The sequence below is a fragment of the Orbicella faveolata genome, unplaced genomic scaffold, assembly GCF_042242905.1.
Source record: "Orbicella faveolata isolate gen_17 unplaced genomic scaffold, um_ofav_v1 contig_1, whole genome shotgun sequence".
In the NCBI taxonomy this organism is placed as follows: domain Eukaryota; kingdom Metazoa; phylum Cnidaria; class Anthozoa; order Scleractinia; family Merulinidae; genus Orbicella; species Orbicella faveolata.
This window is the reverse complement of record NW_028301536.1, coordinates 3,616,725-3,643,073: the sequence shown is the minus strand read 5'-3', so window position 1 is coordinate 3,643,073 and position 26,349 is coordinate 3,616,725. Positions and strand designations below refer to the sequence as shown.

Genomic DNA, 26,349 nt, shown 5'->3' with positions numbered 1-26,349 from the left:
GTCCAAGTGTAGTTGCAAGTCTTGTTTTCCCCTTCAATATTGCACGCAGCAATTTCAGTATGGACACAAGATGTAATTAATAGGGACAGAATTGCGCGCAATGTTGCACCGTGTGTCTGGGCCTTCATTATATAATCGTGATGTTTGTGAATGCCATCTGTCATGTGATATCGGGAAAACAAGTGCAAAAACGACACTAACTGACTCGTCCCCAGGAAAGGCGAGAAACCATTAGCACGTGAAAAAGGTAGCCTGCATAGCTCGGCGGTTTCAGCAATTTTTTAAGCAATTTGAGCGGGAGCGCACAAGTCGGCGAAGCCGCGAGGAACTCTCCCAGGCTCCTCGCCGCTTCGCCACTTTCTTAGCGCACTCAATTTGCTAAACCGCCAAGCTACGCAGGCTATGAAAAAGGTAAAATGTGTACATATATACATACATACATAATTTATTTGATAAAGCAGGTTAGAGATCAAAATTGGCAAGACGCTAAGTCCTGATGTGGACCTGCACTATCTAAAATTAATTATAGTGTCGGGGAATGACATTAATTGTGCTGTTGACATTTGAAACTTTTAAGTAAAAATAACGAAAGGTAGTTATGGTACTGACGATGCGATGATATTCTGTAAAATGTCTTTTATCGGGTAATCGGTGAGAATACTAGTAACTTGAAAAGTCTGTTGTCACAAGCATTCCAGGCCGTGAACATGTCTAGTACACCGATCGTTGCTAAGGGTGGGTTGAGTTTTGAATATTTTGACTTTTATATCCCCTGGGAAAACGCCGGGAAAACGCTAGCATGTGTAGCAGCTGTCCTCCCCAAAAGAGAAAATAAGCAATTTTTCTCTTTCGTGGAGGGCGGCTGTGACACAGGTTAGAAAAAAAGCGCTCTAGAAATTCAACGTTTAAGTAGTAAAAAGTTGCTTGCACCACATTCGTCTTACGAGCCTTGAACACATGTTCTGAATTCATTTTTAAAACAGTATTTCAAGGGTGCTTAGGGGTTAGATGTTTCCAAGATTACACTTTGTCTTTTGACTACGTAACATTTAATCTGAAAAACAGATAATGACGCAAGATTTTTCTCTCGACATACAATACATGAATTTATATAGTGCTCATTTCCAGAGCTCAATGGAGCTTTATATATCAGGGTTGAAAAGTTAAGAATGGATGACTGTTAGGATCGAGAAACGCCGGTCAACGTCCCATTTGACAAATCGCTCATATTTTGCCCAAAGATACCCTTAGGTGACCTAATTCTAAAAATCATACTTAAAGGTTCCAGCGAATTTTTATTTTTCAGAAATTCGCGAAAATTTGAAAGCGCGGTCAAAGTGCGGTTTTTCGTGTAATAAAATGACCGAAATAAGGTGCGAGGACGAAGCGCTGCTAAAGTCTTAAAATAAACTCAATTGACTTCAAACTTCACGCAAATGTGGAACAACCACTCTAATTTATTCCTCGCTTTAAACTAATCTCAGATATGTTGATATAGGGGTTTTCCGAACCATTTTAAAAACAGCTATGAAGCGTGTGAAAAATAACGGCAAAATATAGGTCATGTTTAACAGCATAAAAATGCATCTGGTACCTCACTTTCCGATTATTTTACTTTACAGCCTTAAAATATCATTATTAAGGATATACCATGCCAAGTTTCATGCTCGAACTCGCAGTATTTCCCTCTGTGAAAAAAGAAAATCTATGTCGATATGTTGGGCGCAAATAACACAATAATTATGCACGAACTAGAGACAAATCAATTTCAATGGCGAAAGTAAAAGGCTATCATTAATTAGAATCCCGTCAATTCACTGCTATCAGTAGAAACATAATGTCCACTGCATAAAAACTGTTTTTAGACGTTTTCGAACCATTGCGCGTTAACTTTGTTTAATTTCGTGTCCGCCGTCATGTCTAGTTTGTCATCCCGTGTATTTCCTTAATGTCAACAACACGTGAATGGTTGTCATAACAAACGCAAGAGATTTCCTGGAACCTTAATGTTTTCGATTCACCAAAACGCTTTAAGTTCGTTAAGACACAATAATGTGTCAACTTGGTATGCTTTTTAGCATCAAGGACGTTAAAGGACTGTAACTTAATCGAGTTGAAATATCTTGAAGCAAATCAAAATCGCGCCCTTATTCTAATTTGGTAAACAGCCGATCTACGCTCAAGTTCAAGAAGTCGAGAGGTTAATCCGGCAATGTATTACCGGTACAACAACAAAATCAAACCGAGGTCATCAAAAGTGTAAGTTTAAAAGTGTAGTGGCAAGTTCCAAATAAATTTCGCCTATATAAATTGGAAACAAGACGTGAAACGGTCTGACCCGAAACAAATAAACAAAATATTAATATGACTAATTTAACCCGAAAATGTTACAGAAAACATACCTAAAAGCCGTCGATTCCCCTCGATACCACTCCGCATTGCCTTAAAGAGCCCAAGCTTTCTGCTGTAAGAATCAGGGGCCTCATGAATCTGTATTTATTATATCGGCAACCATGCTGCGTGGCTGATATTCGAGACTCAGTAAAAGTTGTCACACAACCGTACGAGCAGCCCAGTCACGCTTTCACTGCTCTTGCACAAATGTTCAACATTTCGCAATTTACATAAACCGACTACAAGTTTAAAGTAGTGACAGTAGATTGAAATGCGCTTTTTAAAGCTGTCCTATCGAGGAACAATTATTTCTTGTTTTTGAATGGCTCTTAGTTGTAGCTACAGTCGGGGAGGGGGGGGGGGGGGGGGGGGAGAGGGTATTCCCGGAAATTTCGGATATCTGTATGCCGTGGAAGATTAAGTGGTCTCCAGCTCTTAACGCCAACACTGAAACACTAGATGATTCTCGAAGTATCACAGGGGTCACTAAGCTAAATAATTTTGAGTGTAGCACCGCTGAGTCAATTAACCGTTGGCGAGCATATTGCATTGACCGTGGACAGGTGGAAAAACAGTTAAACCGGAAAAGCCTGTTGCACATTGTAATTTAGCGTTGTCCAACACGCAGTCGGTCTGGTTGTAATGTTAATCGTATTTGAGAGAATCTCAAGTTTTCTTTCGACACATACTGGGGTGACATATTACTAGATGGGCGTGACCGGGAGCCACGAGTCAAGTCAGTCAACTCGCCATGCTTAACCGAGAGGAGTGACTGCGACCTTAACATCAGTGCCATTATCAACGGGTGTGACCGAGGAAGCGTCTGCTGAGGTTTCCATAGATAGTAACCATGCACGGTAGGGGTGTATTGATGTCTTCAAGGCCGCTGCATTCGTGTCTTTTATAGGCTGTCTACTTTAGAGAGGCACTTGTCACTGGAGAAATGTACTCAGTCCCTGGAAAGCTATTCCCTTATGGACTTAGCCAAAATGTGCAAACCTTGCTTGGAGCAGGCGTTAGCGCTTAACTCAAAGCCACAATAGGTCACCAGGAAGCCCTCGTTGTTTTAAAAAAGGTTTCGGCTTTCAGGGCAGTCAGTGACAAGCAGCAATCGTACGCCGAACTGGTGGCGCGGGAATGCGCAGTACCCGGGATCCTTATAATTTTCGTCTTTTTCAGGTGCTAGTTTTTCTTTCATCTAAGTGCCGCAATGCGCCAAAGTGATTCTGGTGAGATGCATGTTCAGGCATCTAAAGAGGTGAGAAATTTTAGTCAGGCAAAGGAAGTTGTAGAAATACTCCAGCTCCAGCATCCTTTGGTACACGACCAGCGAGACTCCTGTGCCTTGGCGATGGAGGGTGACCTAAAGAACCTGAAACTGTGTATGCTACGGTGCGGGTGCGAAGACATGGGACTAGATAGACCTCTCCCACTAGTGCGCGGAAAAGCTCCAAACTCGGCGCTTTCTAAGTATTTTACTAACAACTGCACTTGGCGGAAGTATTCTTAGGAACTGCCGGTGTTTGGCTTCTTCGGTATTTAGCAAACACCTCTTGCGGGAGCGGGGGGGGGGGGGGAGGGGGGAGGATCGTTAAATTTTTGTAGAAAAGGGGAGGGAGTAGAGGAGGAAGACCCTTAAGAGGAAAAACTAACGGCCGAATCGTCTCAACCTCGTTCCCAGGGTCTCTCATTTCACCACCCCCCTGGAGCGAGCTCAGCATCAGTTCATTAGAATAACACAGAGGCCTGTTAGGGTAAAGCGTAGGGACAATCTGCAGTCCTTCCACTAGTGTCTCACTATCACTCTTCTCGGTTAAGCATGGCAAATTGACTGATTTGACTCGTGGCTCCCGGTCACGCCCATCTAGTAATATGTCACCCCAGTATGTGTCGAAAGAAAACTTGAGATTCTCTCAAATACGATTAACATTACAACCAGACCGACTGCGTGTTGGACAACGCTAAATTACAATGTGCAACAGACTTTTCCGGTTTAACTGTTTTTCCACCTGTCCACGGTCAATGCAATATGCGCGCCAACGGTTAATTGACTCAGCGGTGCTACACTCAAAATTATTTAGCTTAGTGACCCCTGTGATACTTCGAGAATCATCTAGTGTTTCAGTGTTGGCGTTAAGAGCTGGAGACCACTTAATCTTCCACGGCATACAGATATCCGAAATTTCCGGGAATACCCTCTCCCCCCCCCCCCCCCCTCCCCGACTGTAGCTACAACTAAGAGCCATTCAAAAACAAGAAATAATTGTTCCTCGATAGGACAGCTTTAAAAAGCGCATTTCAATCTACTGTCACTACTTTAAACTTGTAGTCGGTTTATGTAAATTGCGAAATGTTGAACATTTGTGCAAGAGCAGTGAAAGCGTGACTGGGCTGCTCGTACGGTTGTGTGACAACTTTTACTGAGTCTCGAATATCAGCCACGCAGCATGGTTGCCGATATAATAAATACAGATTCATGAGGCCCCTGATTCTTACAGCAGAAAGCTTGGGCTCTTTAAGGCAATGCGGAGTGGTATCGAGGGGAATCGACGGCTTTTAGGTATGTTTTCTGTAACATTTTCGGGTTAAATTAGTCATATTAATATTTTGTTTATTTGTTTCGGGTCAGACCGTTTCACGTCTTGTTTCCAATTTATATAGGCGAAATTTATTTGGAACTTGCCACTACACTTTTAAACTTACACTTTTGATGACCTCGGTTTGATTTTGTTGTTGTACCGGTAATACATTGCCGGATTAACCTCTCGACTTCTTGAACTTGAGCGTAGATCGGCTGTTTACCAAATTAGAATAAGGGCGCGATTTTGATTTGCTTCAAGATATTTCAACTCGATTAAGTTACAGTCCTTTAACGTCCTTGATGCTAAAAAGCATACCAAGTTGACACATTATTGTGTCTTAACGAACTTAAAGCGTTTTGGTGAATCGAAAACATTAAGGTTCCAGGAAATCTCTTGCGTTTGTTATGACAACCATTCACGTGTTGTTGACATTAAGGAAATACACGGGATGACAAACTAGACATGACGGCGGACACGAAATTAAACAAAGTTAACGCGCAATGGTTCGAAAACGTCTAAAAACAGTTTTTATGCAGTGGACATTATGTTTCTACTGATAGCAGTGAATTGACGGGATTCTAATTAATGATAGCCTTTTACTTTCGCCATTGAAATTGATTTGTCTCTAGTTCGTGCATAATTATTGTGTTATTTGCGCCCAACACATCGACATAGATTTTCTTTTTTCACAGAGGGAAATACTGCGAGTTCGAGCATGAAACTTGGCATGGTATATCCTTAATAATGATATTTTAAGGCTGTAAAGTAAAATAATCGGAAAGTGAGGTACCAGATGCATTTTTATGCTGTTAAACATGACCTATATTTTGCCGTTATTTTTCACACGCTTCATAGCTGTTTTTAAAATGGTTCGGAAAACCACTATATCAACATATCTGAGATTAGTTTAAAGCGAGGAATAAATTAGAGTGGTTGTTCCACATTTGCGTGAAGTTTGAAGTCAATTGAGTTTATTTTAAGACTTTAGCAGCGCTTCGTCCTCGCACCTTATTTCGGTCATTTTATTACACGAAAAACCGCACTTTGACCGCGCTTTCAAATTTTCGCGAATTTCTGAAAAATAAAAATTCGCTGGAACCTTCAAATATGATTTTTAGAATTAGGTCACCTAAGGGTATCTTTGGGCAAAATATGAGCGATTTGTCAAATGGGACGTTGACCGGCGTTTCTCGATCCTAACAGTCAGCCATTCTTTTAAGAATGGCTGACTGTTAGGATCGAGAAACGCCGGTCAACGTCCCATTTGACAAATCGCTCATATTTTGCCCAAAGATACCCTTAGGTGACCTAATTCTAAAAATCATACTTAAAGGTTCCAGCGAATTTTTATTTTTCAGAAATTCGCGAAAATTTGAAAGCGCGGTCAAAGTGCGGTTTTTCGTGTAATAAAATGACCGAAATAAGGTGCGAGGACGAAGCGCTGCTTAAGTCTTAAAATAAACTCAATTGACTTCAAACTTCACACAAATGTGGAACAACCACTCTAATTTATTCCTCGCTTTAAACTAATCTCAGATATGTTGATATAGGGGTTTTCCGAACCATTTTAAAAACAGCTATGAAGCGTGTGAAAAATAACGGCAAAATATAGGTCATGTTTAACAGCATAAAAATGCATCTGGTACCTCACTTTCCGATTATTTTACTCTACAGCCTTAAAATATCATTATTAAAGATATACCATGCCAAGTTTCATGCTCGAACTCGCAGTATTTCCCTTTGTGAAAAACGAAAATCTATGTCAATGTGTTGGGCGCAAATAACACAATAATTATGCACGAACCAGAGACAAATCAATTTCAATGGCGAAAGTAAGGCCCAGTTCAGACGTCGTGCTTCTGCCGTGCCGAACTAAATTGAGGAATTAAGTTCGACAAAAGCACGGCAGAAGCACGGCGTCTGAATCAAACTTTTGAATTAAGTTCGGCAAGCAATTAAGTTCGACAAGCTCTGCCGTGCTACACGACTCTGGCACGGCAGCGATTCAAACGTCGTGCTTCTGTCGCGCCAAACTAAATACACAAATTATGTCAATGTGTTTTGGCGAGATTTCGTTCCCTCGGGGAGTTAGGAGGAGAATTGTTACGAGGCTTCAGTAAACCCTGGATTTGATTCGACTCTGGCACGACGTCTGAATCAGAGTTGATTTTCTGTCGTGCTACAGTCGAACCAAATTGCAATTTAGTTCGGCACGGCAGAAGCACGACGTCTGAACTGGGCCTAAAAGGCTATCATTAATTAGAATCCCGTCAATTCACTGCTATCAGTAGAAACATAATGTCCACTGCATAAAAACTGTTTTCAGACGTTTTCGAACCATTGGGCGTTAACTTTGTTTAATTTCGTGTCCGCCGTCATGTCTAGTTTGTCATCGCGTGTATTTCCTTAATGTCAACAACACGTGAATGGTTGTCGTAACAAACGTAAGAGATTTCCTGGAACCTTAATGTTTTCGATTCACCAAAACGCTTTAAGTTCGTTAAGACACAATAATGGGTCAACTTGGAATGCTTTTTAGCATCAAGGACGTTAAAGGACTGTAAATTAATCGAGTTGAAATATCTTGAAGCAAATCAAAATCACGCCGTTATTCTAATTTGGTAAACAGCCGATCTCCGTTCAAGTTCAAGAAGTGGAGAGGTTAATCCGGCAATGTATTACCGGTACAACAACAAAATCAAACCGAGGTCATCAAAAGTGTAAGTTTAAAAGTGTAGTGGCAAGTTCCAAATAAATTTCGCCTATTTAAATTGGAAACAAGATGTGAAACGGTCTGACCCGAAACAAATAAACAAAATATTAATACGACTAATTTAACCCGAAAATGTTACAGAAAACATACCTAAAAGCCGTCGATTCCCCTCGATACCACTCCGCATTGCCTTAAAGAGCCCAAGCTTTCTGCTGTAAGAGTCAGGAGCCTCATGAATCTGTATTTATTATATCGGCAACCATGCTGCGTGGCTGATATTCGAGACTCAGTAAAAGTTGTCACACAACCGTACGAGCAGCCCAGTCACGCTTTCACTGCTCTTGCGCAAATGTTCAACATTTCGCAATTTACATAAACCGACTACAAGTTTAAAGTAGTGACAGTAGATTGAAATGCACTTGTTAAAGCTGTCCTACCAAGGAACAATTATCTCTTGTTTTTGAATGGCTCTTAGTTGTAGCTGCAGTCGGGGAGGGGGGAGAGGGTATTCCCGGAAATTTCGGATATCTGTATGCCGTGGAAGATTAAGTGGTCTCCAGCTCTTAACGCCAACACTGAAACACTAGATGATTCTCGAAGTATCACAGGGGTCACTAAACTAAATAATTTTGAGTGTAGCTCCGCTGAGTCAATTAACCGTTGGCGCGCATATTGCATTGACCGTGGACAGGTGGAAAAACAGTTAAACCGGAAAAGCCTGTTGCACATTGTAATTTAGCGTTGTCCAACACGCAGTCGGTCTGGTTGTAATGTTAATCGTATTTGAGAGAATCTCAAGTTTCCTTTCGACACATACTGGGGTGACATACTACTAGATGGGCGTGGCCGGGAGCCACGAGTCAAGTCAGTCAATTTGCCATGCTTAACCGAGAAGAGTGACTGCGACCTTAACATCAGTGCCATTATCAACGGGTGTGACCGAGGAAGCGTCTGCTGAGGTTTCCATAGATAGTAACCATGCACGGTAGGGGTGTATTGATGTCTTCAAGGCCGCTGCATTCGTGTCTTTTATAGGCTGTCTACTTTAGAGAGGCACTTATCGCTGGAGAAATGTACTCAGTCCCTGGAAAGCTATTCCCTTATGGACTTAGCCAAAATGTGCTACAAACCTTGCTTGGAGCAGGCGTTGGCGCTTAACTCAAAGCCGCAATAGGTCACCAGGAAGCCCTCGTTGTTTTAAAAAAGGTTTGGACTCTCAGGGCAGTCAGTGACAAGCAGCAATCGTATCTAATGGCAAAATTGCGCGTTGGTCAAACGACAGACCGAAAGGTTGACGCCGAACTGGTGGCGCGGCAATGCGCAGTGCCCGGGATACTTATAATATTCGTCTTTTTCAGGTGCTAGTTTTTCTCTCACCTAAGTGACGCAATGCGCCAAAGTGATCCTGATGAGATGCATGTTCAGGCATCTGAAGAGGAGAGAAATTTTAGTCAGGCAAAGGAAGTTGTAGAAATACTCCAGCTCCAGCATCCTTTGGTACACGACCAGCAAGACTCCTGTGCCTTGGCGATGGAGGGTGACCTAAAGAACCTGAAACTGTGTATGCTACCGTGCGGGTGCGAAGACATGGGACTAGATATACCTCTCTCACTCGTGCGCGGAAAAGCTCCAAACTCGGCGCTTCTGAAGTATTTTACTAACAACTGCACTTGGCGGAAGTATTCTTAGGAGCTGCCGGTGTTTGGCTTCTTCGGTATTTAGCAACCACCTCTTACGGGGGGAGGGGGGAGGGGGGAGGATCGTTAAATTTTTGTAGAGAAGGGGAGGGAGTAGAGGAGGAAGACACTTAAGAGAAAAACTAACGGCCGAATCGTCTCGACGTCGTTCCCAGGGTCTGTCATCTCACCACCCCCCTCGAGCGAGCTCAGCATCAGTTCATTAGAATAACACAGAGGCCTATTAGGGTAAAGCGTAGGGACAATCTGCAGTCCTTCCACTAGTGGCTCACTATCACTCTTCTCGGTTAACATGGCAAATTGACTGACTTGACTCGTATGTCACCCCAGTATGTGTCGAAAGGAAACTTGAGATTCTCTCAAATACGATTAACATTACAACCAGACCGACTGCGTGTTGGACAACGCTAAATTACAATGTGCAACAGGCTTTTCCGGTTTAGCTGTTTTTCCACCTGTCCACGGTCAATGCAATATGCGCGCCAACGGTTAATTGACTCAGCGGAGCTACACTCAAAATTATTTAGTTTAGTGACCCCTGTGATACTTCGAGAATCATCTAGTGTTTCAGTGTTGGCGTTAAGAGCTGGAGACCACTTAATCTTCCACGGCATACAGATATCCGAAATTTCCGGGAATACCCTCTCCCCCCTCCCCGACTGCAGCTACAACTAAGAGCCATTCAAAAACAAGAGATAATTGTTCCTTGGTAGGACAGCTTTAACAAGTGCATTTCAATCTACTGTCACTACTTTAAACTTGTAGTCGGTTTATGTAAATTGCGAAATGTTGAACATTTGCGCAAGAGCAGTGAAAGCGTGACTGGGCTGCTCGTACGGTTGTGTGACAACTTTTACTGAGTCTCGAATATCAGCCACGCAGCATGGTTGCCGATATAATAAATACAGATTCATGAGGCTCCTGACTCTTACAGCAGAAAGCTTGGGCTCTTTAAGGCAATGCGGAGTGGTATCGAGGGGAATCGACGGCTTTTAGGTATGTTTTCTGTAACATTTTCGGGTTAAATTAGTCGTATTAATACGTTGTTTATTTGTTTCGGGTCAGACCGTTTTACATCTTGTTTCCAATTTAAATAGGCGAAATTTATTTGGAACTTGCCACTACACTTTTAAACTTACACTTTTGATGACCTCGGTTTGATTTTGTTGTTGTACCGGTAATACATTGCCGGATTAACCTCTCGACTTCTTGAACTTGAACGGAGATCGGCTGTTTACCAAATTAGAATAAGGGCGTGATTTTGATTTACTTCAAGATATTTCAACTCGATTAATTTACAGTCCTTTAACGTCCTTGATGCTAAAAAGCATTCCAAGTTGACCCATTATTGTGTCTTAACGAACTTAAAGCGTTTTGGTGAATCGAAAACATTAAGGTTCCAGGAAATCTCTTACGTTTGTTATGACAACCATTCACGTGTTGTTGACATTAAGGAAATACACGCGATGACAAACTAGACATGACGGCGGACACGAAATTAAACAAAGTTAACGCCCAATGGTTCGAAAACGTCTGAAAACAGTTTTTATGCAGTGGACATTATGTTTCTACTGATAGCAGTGAATTGACGGGATTCCAATTAATGATAGCCTTTTACTTTCGCCATTAAAATTGATTTGTCTCTGGTTCGTGCATAATTATTGTGTTATTTGCGCCCAACACATTGACATAGATTTTCGTTTTTCACAAAGGGAAATACTGCGAGTTCGAGCATGAAACTTGGCATGGTATATCTTTAATAATGATATTTTAAGGCTGTAGAGTAAAATAATCGGAAAGTGAGGTACCAGATGCATTTTTATGTTGTTAAACATGACCTATATTTTGCCGTTATTTTTCACACGCTTCATAGCTGTTTTTAAAATGGTTCGGAAAACCCCTATATCAACATATCTGAGATTAGTTTAAAGCGAGGAATAAATTAGAGTGGTTGTTCCACATTTGTGTGAAGTTTGAAGTCAATTGAGTTTATTTTAAGACTTAAGCAGCGCTTCGTCCTCGCACCTTATTTCGGTCATTTTATTACACGAAAAACCGCACTTTGACCGCGCTTTCAAATTTTCGCGAATTTCTGAAAAATAAAAATTCGCTGGAACCTTTAAATATGATTTTTAGAATTAGGTCACCTAAGGGTATCTTTGGGCAAAATATGAGCGATTTGTCAAATGGGACGTTGACCGGCGTTTCTCGATCCTAACAGTCAGCCATTCTTAAGTACCAAAAGTTATAATGTTTCCTTGCAATTGTGGACCTTATTCCAGACTATTATATACACTCTGTATATAGCTCCTTGACATTTTTAGCTTTTTAGTTTCAGTAAAAAGCGCATATAAGAACCCGGTGATTTAAGAACCTACAGGCTGAAATTTGGCATTTAAATAATCAGAAATAAAAAAACCTGTTCAGCCTGGCAAAGAAAAATAGGTTTTTATACAAAGAAAAAAAACCTCCAATTTTGATGGTCTAAATTCTGGAATTTTATTGTGTGAGGAACTTTTCACAAAGAGTTAAGGTGCCTATTTCTTTGATTTACACTTTTTTTGATTTTCACTAGAAATATGTTTTCCATAAAGCTACTGTGCAATATATAAAATAAAATATAGAAATGTATTGGCAAGCAGTTTTGTTGTTGAAAATACAAGTTCTAAACTATTATGTACTAGTAAATATATTAACTATTATTAAAATGGAGTAAATAATGTGTTGTTGCTATTAAAAAAAGTTACCGAAATAATGGCTGAATTATTTAAGTCCCTTGAGTATGGTAGGAATCACTAGTTTTATACGACAGCATTCAAAAATGACAGGATACGTTCAAAGACAAACTAGTTGAAGAGATTCCTGTTACACGTTAAAATGTTGCTGTAGATAAAACGAACATTTTAGGTTTACATTTAGGGTGCGTCTCTTTGGGTTGATCTGGATCAGGATCGGTGATCCAATGCAATCACTGGGATCGTGGTATGTCAAAGGAAAGACGAATCCACTCTGGTCACGGATTACTCGGCTCCTTTTATGCACCATGATCAGAATGATCTTGGACCATTGGTCAACTTGATCCTAGCCTGTAGAACAGGCGGATTAGAGGGGCAGAGAGCGAAACACGATACACGAGCGCAGAGCGCTCGTGGTCGCGCTCCGCGCTCGTGTATCACCAGGACGGAAAAAGGCCACGTACATATAAGCGCCCTGTATATCACACTTAGTAGTACTTGATCCTGAGCGATCACCGCACGGGTCTCACCACACGATTCCTGCTCGGCCCGCCAAAACGGGAGATCATGCGCAGTCATTGTATACCTTCAAAACCATTTACAGTGTTGTGCGTTCTTTCCACGGGTTGCATGATATCATTTTTTACTGTTTCTCGTTTTCTGGTTGCAGGGTGTCACTTGATCGCTTATTTGTGGCCACGTAAGCAGTTGAACTAGTAATTCTAAACCTTTTCGCAGCAATGCTTTATCGAAAATCGATTTAGAAATCTGCTTCACCTTTCAGCTATTTGTCGAACCGCTCTTGTGCTCGCAGGTTTCTCATGTTTCGTCAACAAGCTGATATCAAACTGTTTGTTTTAGCGCAGTTGTGGCTTTTATCGATACATTCTTAGCATACTCCTGTCCTGAAGTAACATGAAATAATGCGCCGTTGAATGAGATCAATGGAGATTTGGACAACATAACACAGGGCTCGATTTCCTCGGCTATGTCGGGTCTGAACTTCAGGATTAAGGACAGAGAGTCAGTTTTATATTGCATGAAGATGCAATTAACTTCGAACTTCCACTAAAGTGTACTCAGAAAACTTAGCAGTACCAGAGATGCTAACAGTACTTTTTACAGTTGTATGCCCTAAATTAGCTTTGTTTCATTTGTTAAAATCAACATTTCTAAGTAACAGTTGGCCAGTGCAGTTTAGGGCCCCTTCATGTATGTCTCGTCAACCGGGCTGGCTCGGTTTCCGCGATCTCGCCTTGCCACTCTTTTCTTCGTAAAAATGTCAATGTGTTCATATGAGAAGCTTGGCTGGCCTTGTTACCGAGATCCCAGTTTATGCAACCAAGATCTTGATTACATGGATGTTAAACTTATCATTTGGTGTTAGGTCTTTTATATCACTTCTTTTTCACGCAAAATTAATCTTTCATCGATTTTAAGTTTTTTGGTTGTTGTTTCTATGGAAATATCAAATATCAAAACTTCAGTCTATTTTCAACCACTGCCGGGTGTAAGGTTAATATCAATTGGGTGAAAGCAAGTGTGGTAAAAAGCTCAATAAAAATGTTTGGTATGGTCCAAAATAACTGTATCTGGGCATTCCACTCTGATGACAGTTTCTGTGCTCCTCTACCCAAAGTAGAACTCCACTGTGCTAATGATGCTCTCAATTAAATGTCATGTCTGGTAACTGTAGTTATATTGTTCCAGCTACACCCCGGAAGAAGGGAAACACTCAAGCTACAGTGAAGAAACAGGAAAAAGGGGACCGTGATTGATTGCTACAAACTTCTTAGAGGCTAATAATATTTGCCGCATTGTGCAAAACTGAACTCAACAGGAGTTAGATACAATGTACCAGTGATGGGAACAGGAGAAAACACTTTGATCATGAAAATTCTAAAACATTTCCACTGTTCTACTGATGCTATACGTGTACATGTACATCAAGAGTTTGAGTGTCTAGTATAATGGTGATGTCTGTTCATGTGTTGTACTGACTCCAGTAGTTTCTCACGAAATAGGTAACAAGAAACCACCAGCCAAGGCAGCAAAACCAGAGAAAAAGGCAGAAGGTGATTGGTATTTATGACTTCTTAATGTGGTACAGTTTTAAAGTTAAACCCACTGCCCCTGCTGTGGGCCAAATTCGAACTCAATAGCAATGACTGTCTCGAGACAAACAAGAACCCCCATGACACCTTGAACATTTAAACATGCAGATTAAAGCTCTCTTAAGGTCTTGGAAGAGCACAGGCAGATAGAGACCAGGGTAGCACCTTAAGGTTATCCTAGGAAATTCGGTAACCCATCGATCATCATCAGCAAAAACTATTTGGGTGTCACGTGACTGTCCGTATGTACGTCCATACATCCGTACGTCCGCACGCCAAGCCCCATACCTTGAAAAATAAGAGGGTAGCACCATTACCATAGGTACATCTTTGATATTGGACATCCATGCTATGATTAATTGACAGCTGTCAAAACAAGGTATCCGCTCACCAGTATCATGTGACCATACCGTGGGCTCAGGTTAAGAGTTCGCATGTCTTTTTGAAGTTGACCGCCGAAGAGGTACTGTGTTTTATTGGAGCTCAAGTTGAGTTTTCTAAAATGATTTGTGTGTACTGGCAAACTCTCTTTTCAGTTTTGCTCAAAGAAGGTGTGCCTAAGGATGAAGAATTAGAAGGACTGGGTAGGAGTATCGGCGACAAGCGGACCCAACTTGGTCGTCGATTAAAAATCGGGGAGCTATTTCTTCAAGCCCTATGTGGAAATTTTGATTCGGACCATGAAAGGGTGTTTCGGATGCTGTTATATTGGAAACAACAGCGCGGCTCTGCCGCAACATATAAGTCTTTATCTGATGCTTTAAAGCACAAGTTGGTGAAACGAAAAGACTTGGCGGAGAAGTATTGCCACAAGTAATATTAAGCGTGCCAGTAAATCTGGCGAAATAACCGTTATTTTATTATTTGTATAGAAAACTTGGTGTATGGGAAGCATGCTTCTTTGTGTCAGTAGTGAAAATATTTGCGTAAGACGTGATAAAATACATATCAGACGTTATAGTTGTGATGTTAAATGTATGTATGATAAAATTCATCTCAGATGTTTTAGTTGTGATGTAAAATGTCATGGTCATGGGTCATGGGCCCGATTCCTATCGAGCACTCAGATTTTTTCTTTGTCCCGCGCTCGTGTCATGTTGATCAGATCACTTTTCACATTTCATTACCGAGCTTAAAATTCACCATGTTTATTCACTTATCACACTCACGATGACTTCGACAGTGCCGACCCTAGCAGTGTGCAGGACGCATGTCACATATGGACTCAGTTAAATGAATTTGCTCCCCATGAGTTCTCGTAGCTCAGTGGATAGAGCGCCCGCCCGGTGTTCAGGAGGTCATGGGTTCGATTCCTGCCGGGAACTCAGATTTTTTCTTTGTCCCACGCTCCTGTGATGTTTATCAGTTCACTTTTCACATTTCATTACTAAGCTTAAAATTCACCATCTCTATTCACTTATGAACTATACCTTATCAATCAACGTACTGGCTGAAATGTCCATCGCACTCAGTCTAAATCCCGAGGGGGACCGCCTCTTGTCCGCCTGAGAGTGCTAGACTTCCTGCAGTCTGTTGTTCTCTCGAACTCACCAACGCAATACAGGACTGGGAACGCCCAAACCCCTTCTCGTCCATAGCACCATTTTGCGTTCTTGGAGTCGCGGAAGTAAATGCTCGGCGGACCGCTAACTTTCTAGAGGGCGGCTGACTTTTCAGGTTGACATCGTTTTCGTTGGTAACACGTGGCGAGAATGTACAAGGGTGCGGTCGCCCTTTCAAGAACTGTATTTATCAATGCAATGCCTGGCGTATTCATCTAGACCCACTTTGAACTGAGCGTATTATACGTCTTCCTCGGTGAATGCATCAGTAACACATTTTAAAAGCAGTAACCACGGTGTAGTTAGATTTATGTTTAGTTTTAAATAATATCTTAAAATTATATGCGTAGCATCTCGTACTCAGTGTAAACCGCCAGAAGTAGTACAAAATAAAGTGAACACTTCAAGTAAAGGTTATGGAGGTATTAGTTTTTCTGGCTTTTTAATTCAAAAGGCAGTTGACGATTGGAGTGGTTTACAGCATTCTCGTCCCCAGAGGCCCTAATCCTATTGGTCAGCACCGAGGATGGTCCAACACCGGACGTCCGCCATTTACGGACTTCCTCTCAAATCTGACAAATCTGATTGGCTGTGAATACGAAACGATTGGGGACGAGATTGACCTGCATCCGTTTTTGTGTTTTACGTGTGCGCTTATGTTTCCAGCGTTTGCTTAGTGAGCCGAAATAGTACAGAGGTCAAAGAACACAACGGCCAGGCCTTTTGTAATTTTCGCTAGTCGCAAACCGGGTCGCGAAGCTTAGAATGATGGAGAGAAACAAAGAGAAATGCTCTTTTCTGACTCCTCGGCTGTAATACATATATATGTTATTAGCCGACTAGGAGGTCCGTATAAAAATACTGTCCGAGGACGAACCAGTACATAGTAAGAGCGCGCGCGGACACTGTGTTCGCCACCTTAAATCTTATAGGTTATTTGGTTTTATCAACTGGGTTGATAATGTAAATTAGCCACCATAAAGAGATTCGAATCTCTTTACGGTGGCCAATTCACATAATCAACTCAGTTGATAAAACCAAATTATCTTGTTATAGTCCCCACCTACGCAGCACCACAGTTTCTTTAGAACGTTCCCCCCCCCCCCTTAATCTTATAGGCCCTACAATGTATCAACGAGAGTCTTAATGCGACCAATTTGTAAGAGTGTGAGGTAAAGCTGGGAATTAATTGGTTAATAACCCAGTGAAGGTTTTATTTTATTACCATCATTTTTATTGTTATAATCTTTGAGCGATCCATAGTCCCATGTTTAATTGCCATTGGATAAATTCGTCTGGGACAAGAGAAAATGAGGGACATTTTCGCCCAGGATTTTAACCTCCTTTTGTCATCTAAAAATACAGGCATTCCTTGTTTTAGGATTCCGGGCCTTGGTTTTCGCAATTCCGGGTTTCTGGGTTTCCGGCATTCCCTTTTTACAGTTTTAGGAGACTTGCACATTGACATGAACTTTTTAACGCAATACTTTTAGAGAGAGTGGAAGGAATACTATTCAAACTTTATTTACCTACCTTTTGGTCTCAATGCTGTGGAAACTGTCCGTACAGAAGAGTGAACATTACAAGAAAACAACCTTCTTGAAACAGAAAACAAGGCCGCCACTGCCTCTGCCACAGTGATTTGGGTATCCCGTGTTCAGTGGGTACCCCCAGTAGGGATACCCAAAACACTGAAAGCGTTAAATACCACAGACTGGGGCAAGTGAAATCATCCATAATTCCACTCAAAAACCATTTATCTTCTTACGAAGTTTTGTCTCAATACCTGAAAGCTTTCTTAATCTTGATATAAACACATAACGTCGCTGAGTCGCAATTTATAACAGACCGCCTGATCCGAGTCCGCAATATTTATTATATGGCTGTGTCTCACAAGGACTGGGAACTACAGAATTCACGAATATTGACCGTCTAGATTTTCCCATATAGACCGGCATCTAGACCGGTTTCATTTTGGATTGAAAAATTATAAAATACAGAAATGTTCACCATTTTCTTTTATTTTCTGCTTAATCATTTATGTAAGTGCCAAAAAGCCTGATGAGAAAAAAAAAGTAAAGAGGGCGAGCAAATTTCGGCAGGTTTAAGTTAAGCTCATCTCCGTTTGAAAGCAAAACGTCACCAAACCAGTTACATTAATCGAATTAAAGTTTTCTTCTTTGCCATATAATAAACATCTTATTAATCGAGCTAAGTCGGTCTCTATGGGAGAATCTTGACCTCGTTCATGTGCACAGACCTCACTGCGTTCGGTCTGTACTCACGACCTGGGTCAAGATTATCCCATACAGACCTCCTGGTCGGTTAATAAGAGCTAATTAAACGCAATACAAAACCGATTCACGCGCTAAAGTTCCTTGTATGAACATGCGCTTGTTGCGTATGGACTGAACCCTTGAAATGAACGTTATTTTAAACGAGAGAGGCGCATTCTAAACCTCGGATAGTTCGGCGATTGAATTTAATTTAATCAACATGCGAGCGAACACACTGAGATAACGGCCGTTACGCAATATTCACACTTTTACTGACCTCTGTGTATGTTGCCTGTCTAAAATAAACTTTGTCTTAGGGTGCGCTTCTTTAAGAAAATCCAAGATTGGATTCTTAAATCCGAAAGAATCCGAAAACGGATTTTGCGTTTCTTTACAAAACAGATCAATCAAGATCTCTCAGATCACGGTGCGTCAAAGGTAGATTTTGCCGGCGAACAGTTCTCTATGCCTTTAAAGGAGTTTTTTTGTTTCGGAAACAAATCCCCCTCCCCCCCTCCAAAAGAAATGAATCAATCAATCAATCAATCAATCAATCAATCAATCAGTCAATCAATCAATCAATCAATAAAAAAAATAAATAAATAAATAAATATAAATAAATAAAGAAGACAAGGCTTGAATCTTCGGACAAAGGGAAACAAATAATAGTAGGGATACCCAAATCCTTAGTGATTTGTGTATTCCCTTCCTAGGTGTTTGCTTGTAATCATTTCTTTACTTCAGGGTAGCGCCAAATCGACCGTTGTTAAAAAGGCAAAGTAAACTTACAAAGAGGAAAGGCATTCAAGGGAGGAAAGGACTAGAAATGCCAAAATGTAAGGGATACTTAAATCCCTAGTGATATAGGTAACCCCTTCCAGAGAATTCAAAAGCAAAAACCGACACAACGTAGATGGATTTTATGGCGCGCGTTTCCCCAGTAGAAAAGAAGGTATATGTAGTAAGTCCGTGAGAAAAAACTGTGCTACTTGTGCCTACATTTCTCACGGACTTACTACATATACCTTCTTTTCTACCGGGGAAACGCGCGCCATAAAATCCAACCTGACCTGTGACACTAAAAACCTCATCTACACGATTCAATGTAACCGCTGTAACTTACAATACATAGGAGAGACGAAACGACGATTAAAAGACCGATTTAATGAACACGGCCGTACCTTAGATAACCTTAACAACAAATCTAAACCTACTACAGCCGCCGAATATTTCCTGTCCTCTCCTAACCACACTGCTAACGACATGCAATTAATCCCCATCGAAAAAATCGTTTCTAAGCGAGACTCTATCCGCACGGCCAGGGAAGCTTTTTTAATTCAAAAAGGCAGAACAATTGATCCTAATTATCTGAACATCCGCGAAGAAACATATTAATTGTTTCCATTTGTTTTCTTTTATTATGTTCTTTTATCATGTTATTTTATTTTACCGTATGCTTATCTTCAATTTACACTATCTATTACTTTTGCGTATTTCCGGTATTACGTAAATATCGGCTACATAAAAACACGCACCAATGTAAAATCTACTATCGTACCTGAAGAAGGCTGGTTTGGCCAGCCGAAATATAGTACACCTTCAAAAAATCATTCTACGTTGTGTCGGTTTTTGCTTTTGTATTCTTCATTTTATATGTAAAGTCGCTTAGATCACTATTGATCCAACGTATACCAGCAGGATCATCGTTCCGGTTGCTTGCTTAAACATTTTACCTTCCAGAGAGTTTGTTCGTCCTCGTTTGTTAAATTCATGCCAGGGTAGCTAGATCGACCTAGGATTAAAAGGTAAAGCAAACTTACAAAGACGAAGCCATTCCAATGAGGAAAGGACTTAAAATATCAAAATGAAAGGGATTCCCAATTCCATAGTGATACGGGTATCACCTTCCAGAGAGTTTGCAAGCTCCCGAATCGACCGAAGACGAAAAGGAAAAGCAAAATTGCAAAAACGTAAGTCATTCAAGGGAGAAAAGCACTTGAAAAGCTAAATTTTAAGGGATACCCAAATCCCTAGTGATATGGGGCCCTTTCCAATAAGTTTGTTTGTTATCGTATCTTTAATTCAGGGTAGCCACGAAATCGACCGAACACGAAAAGGAAAAGAAAACTTACAAAGACGAAAGACATTTAAGGGAGAAAAGGACTAGAAATGCTAAATTGTAAGGGATAACTAAATCCCTAGTGATATCGGGGTACCCTTTCCAATATGTTATCGTTTCTTTTCAGCTACGTATTATGTTTATATCAAGTATAACCCTTTAATTTCTTGAGACAAAGCTTCGTAAGAAGATGATTATGTTTTGAGCAGACTTGTGGAGGATTTCACTTGCCCAAGATTTAAGCTTTCAGTGTTTTGGATATCCCCAGTGGGGATACCCAAGACACTAGGGATTTGGGTTCGGCGGTACCCAAAACTCGGGGATTGACTGTGACGCTTCGACTGTCTCAGACCTGACCAGGATGCGGTCAGCGGTTTGCCGCCACTCACCATGAACCGCGAATCCAAGTCACGTGATGTATTTCGGCGGGAACTGGAAAAAGATAGCCTTACTGGAGAATTGTTGATTTCTCAGGATTATTTTTATTCCAAACTAGTAAGTATAGTAGCTTTGTTATGAATGTTCTTGTCTCCGTTTGGATAAAACAGGGTCAGAGCCACTTTGATTGACGATTGACTGATTCCGCTAATGTAGCAAAGCTCTTCAAATTAAGATGCACGTTCGAGAATTGACTTCAGTGCTTCGATGATTTCGAGTAGTTAAATTAGTCATTTCATGTTCAGTTATTAAAATCTTTCTAGGTATTCATGTATAATTATGAACAGCACACCAGTTAATGAAGCCCGGCATAGCCAGACGAATCCAGTCCAACTGAATTTCAATCCATGGATTGAGTTCGATCGAAATCGATCGAAATCCAACTCACACAAAAATAATTGGGCAATATCGAAGTCAATCAAACGTTAATTTGATTTCCGAACTCTTGCGTTTTGTAAAACTGTGGTTGGAAATCAGTAACAAGTCTTTCGAGGCTCGAGCTACTTCCAAAGGGGGTACTATGTTCCCTCGATCCCTTGAAAATTTCATTTTTTCTTCCTTGTTCCCCATAATAAATTCCATTTTCCCCTAGACTTTGTTGTCAAAGTTCCCTTTAGTTGTAGAGATACCCTTGTTTCCTCAAATTAATTCCAAAAATATATCTTGGTTCCTGGAGATAAAGTGATCATATTCCCTTGTTCACCCAAAGACCTGGAAGACCCTTACTTTGGTGGAACACATGTTTTTTGTGGTGTTTTTTTGAGACCACATAATGCATCAATTTCTGTTTCTTCCCATAACATGATCCTTGTTCTAGTGAATTTATTCACCAAGCACAATTGAACATAATCCATTGGATTGTGCTTGATTTTCAGTTTGGTTGCCAAACTCCACCGAGCACAATCTAATGGATTGTATTCAATTGGGATCAATTTGTTCAGCTGACTTCAATTGGTTTGGAAATCGCACTCACAAAGTTCAGTGTTAAATTTTGATTTGTAATGAAAGGGCTTCTTGAAAGAAGCCCATAAAATAGGGCTGAATGTGCATGTAAGTTGTCTTAATTTCCATTGTTAAAAAACAATTAAACTCTAGTCATCTGGTGAAAAAATAAAAATTAAGTAACAATTTTGATGCTTTCTTTTTGTAGACATGATATGGCTGGGAAAAACAAAGGATCAAATTCCTGCAAAAGAAAGGGAGGTAAGACAAGCATGTTCTCTCTAGCTAGTGTACACTCACCAAAAAGGCATTTGCAACATGACAAGAAAGTGACCTACGTCTTAAGACTTTTAATTTTTTTTTTAATTTTTTTTTGCCTTCTCTATAACTGCAGTTTAGTTACGAAACACCATGGTACTTAAACCTCTCTCATGAAAACATGACATGAGTACATGTATATGCTAATGATGATGATAGTGATGTGTGCATCTTCCATGAGTGTGTGATTAAATGCAGGTTCTCCTGAAGAAACTGCAGCAAAGAAGAGAAAGACTGAAACAAAAATATCCAAACAAGCTAAAACAAGGAAAGGTGACTATGATTGATTACGTCTTTTTACAGGGGAGCAGGGATGGTGTAGTGGTGTGAGTGCTTGCCTCACAACAGTGTGGCCTGGGTGTGATTCTGACCTGGTGCCACTTGTGGGTTGAGATTGTTGTTGGTTCTTGTTTTGCTCAGAAGGCTTAAATTTCTCTGGGAACTCTTTTTCTCCTCTCTCCAGAAAAACCAATATTTCCAAATTCCAATTTGACCAGAATAGATGAAGAAGACCTACATGTACAATAAAACAAGCTAAGGCTGATGTGGCTTTGACGCTAAACATTGTAATATATATTAATTGTATTAAGAAAATTTTTGCACTGTTCAAAATCATTTTAGTGACTGGAGGCCTAACACTGCAGTCATCAAAATTGTGAAATGTCCTGATGCTTTCCATTACAAGTTATCATGTCTGGTAATTGTAATTCTTTGTTTCCATTTCAACTGACTGCAGCTGTTAGCAAGAAGGACAAGGGAAATAATCAAGCTAAAGTTGGCAACCACAAGAAAAATGGTGACTTTGATTGATTGCTGTAAATTTTCAACATGTAACCCACTGCCCCTGGGGGGCCAATTGCGACTGCCCCTCTGTTCATATACTATTATTGTGAAAAAAGTATGACTTAAAATGCTTTTGCGATTTACACAAAATAAAACTATAGAATTTCTTTAATCTTGCATATTCCACTTGCTATACTCCATAGAAAGGACACTCAATATGGAATGTTATTGTGAAGCTAGGAAAAAGCCAATTAGGCATCAGAAAACTAAACTACAAACAGCACCAGTAGTTTGCAGGTTTTTTTCAGGTTTGCTCACATGTCATGAACTTTATTGTGATTGGTCAGTACGCAATAAACCTGTCTGAATCAAATCAAGGGTTTGCAGTTTTTTGACTTGCATGGTCAAAATTGATCCTAGTGCATAAGTACTGCTGTGACTTTCTAACTCATGCTGTTCCTGTTTAGCTAGTTGTTTTCTCATTTCTTTTGATGCCTATAGTTCATTTTGTCAGTGACAAAAACTCCAGAAAACTTTTCAATATCTTTTTTTTTTGTATTTCAGAAAATCTATCAAGCCACATGAATACTAAATCCAACAAATGTACATCAAGTTTGCAAAGACATCTGAAAGTTCACAGTGGCAAGAAATGCTACAAATGTACTCAGTGTAAGAAATGTTTTAACTCCTCATTGGATTTGAAAAGACACCTAAGGATTCACAGTGGTGAGAAACCCTACAAATGTACTCAGTGTAAGAAATGCTTTGACTACTCATCGCATTTGAAAACACACCTAAGGATTCACAGTGGTGAGAAACCCTACAAATGCACTCAGTGTAAGAAATGTTTTGACTACTCATCGCATTTGAAAACACACCTAAGGATTCACAGTGGTGAGAAACCCTACAAATGCACTCAGTGTAAGAAATGCTTTAACCGCTCATCGGCTTTGAAAACACACCTAAGGATTCACAGTGGTGAGAAACCCTACAAATGCACTCAGTGTAAGAAATGCTTTAACAACTCATCGAATTTGAAAAGACACCTGAGGATTCACAGTGGTGAGAAACCCTACAAATGCACTCAGTGTAAGAAAAGCTTTAACTGCTCATCAACTTTGAAAAGACACTTAAGGATTCACAGTGGTGAGAAACCCTACAAATGCACTCAGTGTAAGAAATGCTTTAACCGCTCATGGAATTTGAAAGCACACCTAAGGATTCACAGTGGTGAGAAACCCTACAAATGCATTCAGTGTGACAAATGTTTTAACCAATCATCAGTGTTAAAACAACATATGAGGATTCACAGTGGTGACAAACGCTTCAAATGCGACCAATGCTGTAAATGCTTCAAGTATAATAAGACTTTAAAAAGACACAGATGCAGGAAACGTTCCACTGAAGACAGAGAAAATTTCACCTGCTGGATGTGTGGAGAATACTGTCATAATGTATGCGGGATTCTCTTTCACATGTCTGAACATGGTATGCGGAAATCTTGATACTCAGGAAAGTTGGGGTATACTCCTGTTTGCAAAAAAAAATGTCAAATAGGAATTTATATGATTAATGACGATGACTTGTAGCATTCACAGTGGACCAGTACCTTACCAGATTTTTATTAGCTATTATCTAAATCAATTACATGACTGGTTTGAGAAATCTTAAAATTCCAGACTACATTAGTTTTTATGCATTTTTAGTTCCTGTTTGTCTTGTTTTTAATCTTTCTATTATTCTATTTTGTTATTGAAATTAAGTGTAGATTTTAATTTAAGAGGCTTTTTTTCAAGAATTTACCCATGACACTCAGTCAGTCAGTCAGTCAGTCAGTCACATAGCATATGAACTATCTTTTTGGTTGAAAAGTTGGGATATCAGATTAGTTACCTTAACATTAGCCTTCAGCGCAGACGCTTATTGGGTTCATCATGGCATGATGAAGAGATTTCTGTCGCGTGTTAAAATATTACTGTAGGTACAAAGTTAAGGAAGACGTCACTTTGTAGTAGTTGATATTGCAATTATTTGGCTGCTTCGGTAAGTTTTCAAAACTAGTGTTATATTATTGTGAGTGCTCAAACCGGGCCACATGGGCCAAATAGCTATTTTTAACTTTGTTCACCTGGGCAGAGTTAATTATGCAATCAAAACGTTAATTTAGAACAGAGGCTGGCGATATCTTTTTTTTTTGTAAATGAACCACTGATCTTGGAGAATATAAACAAGAAGTTGTTGATCTTTCGGTAAACAATGTCAATGTTTTTGTTAATTAGTTTTGATCTTATTTTTTGAAACAGTTTTAGACTTTGTCGGCCAATAAAATGTTACAGGTAAGAGTTTCACATGCAAAATTCCCACAAAGGAAACAAAACCCTCAAGTGAGATAGAATCCAATGGGTGTGGACTGTTGAACAATCAACACAATTTGTATATATAAAACTTATCTTATTGTCGTGAAACCATCAGTCATACAATCAACAAGTTTATTGATTGGATTATAATTCGATCTGAGACATACACTTATATATTTTACCATTATCATTTAGGATCAAAACTAATGAATCATTAGATGACCAAGTTTTCCAAGAGGTAGGCAACTTCTTGCAACTTTGTTGGGTTTCAAACTTTGTTTGCATTCTTTGATTTCAGTGGTTTGTTTACACAAAAAGACTCCATCCTTTGCTCTTGCTGATGTTCCAAGTGCACTGGTTGTTTTTCACTGGTATTGACTGGTATTGAATTATGTTGCATTGACTACTTGGTATTAACCAGGACTTAATAACGTTTGGTTAATTATATAGCTGTCAGTTAATCCAGTATTGTCAGCACAGCTATTATCCTTTAACTTCTGAAAACTGTCCAATTTGGGATTTAATTTGGACAGTTTTCAATAAGGACTTTGAGTAAAAATGCAGAAACTGTGCAATTTGGGAAAAAAAATGACAGTTTGTCTCCGCCAATGAAATTAAGCTATTAACCTTCTGAAGATTATCGAAGGCCACATGAAAACTTCTGAAGATTTCCGAAGATCACCTGAACACTCCCGAAGATTTCCGAAGATCACCTGAACAATTCCAAAGACTTCCAAAGATTACCCGAACACTTCCAAAGATTTCCGAATAACACCCGAACATCTCCGAAGATTTCCAAAGGTCACATGAGTACTTCCGAAGACCGCCCGAACACTTCCGAAGATTTCCGAAGATCACCCAAACACCTCCCAGGAATTCCGCAGACTTGTGACAATCTCCGAAAATCACCGGAGATCACCAGATATTTTCGAAGCTGTCCCAAGTTTCGGAAGATCGCGGGCCCAGTCTGTTTTTCTTCAGAGACAGTTACTGTAGTTTTCCTTGCAAAGCTGCATTACCTCAAGAGCTATATAATTAATAAGTAACAGGACTACATGCTTATCCAATTTGGAAATAATTGGATTCAAAAAATTCCTCTGACAGCCAAATTGGACTTGGCCTACGGCCTCATCCAATTTTGGCTGTCCGGAATTTTTTTCATCCAATTATTTCCAAATTGGACAGCATGTATTCCTATTTCATATACTAATTAGAGAAATTGTGTTTCAGCTGCCAGACACAAACGGCTGTATCATGTTTGATTCACATGTCTCTTTGTAATAATTAAATGACCAGAGAAGGCATTTTAACATTCTGGC

The 26,349-nt window shown here is 40.1% G+C and overlaps 1 protein-coding gene across 4 annotated transcripts in view; it reads left to right on the top strand.

Annotated features, from left to right (window-relative positions):
* Positions 1-26,349, top strand: part of LOC149117748 (uncharacterized) — a 32,093-nt gene extending 5,744 nt beyond the window's left edge. The window contains exons 1-5 of one of the 4 annotated variants that reach the window (XM_089285577.1): positions 20,582-20,687; positions 21,781-21,833; positions 22,089-22,163; positions 22,627-22,686; positions 23,238-26,349. In XM_089285577.1, coding sequence (XP_089141703.1) covers positions 21,788-21,833; positions 22,089-22,163; positions 22,627-22,686; positions 23,238-24,178 — 1,122 coding nt within the window. In that variant the 5' untranslated portion in view covers positions 20,582-20,687; positions 21,781-21,787 and the 3' untranslated portion in view covers positions 24,179-26,349. Of the gene's footprint in view, positions 1-20,581; positions 20,688-21,780; positions 21,834-22,088; positions 22,164-22,626; positions 22,687-23,237 lie in introns of those variants that run through there. The other 3 variants (XM_089285583.1, XM_089285596.1, XM_089285571.1) reach the window with 3 other exon arrangements.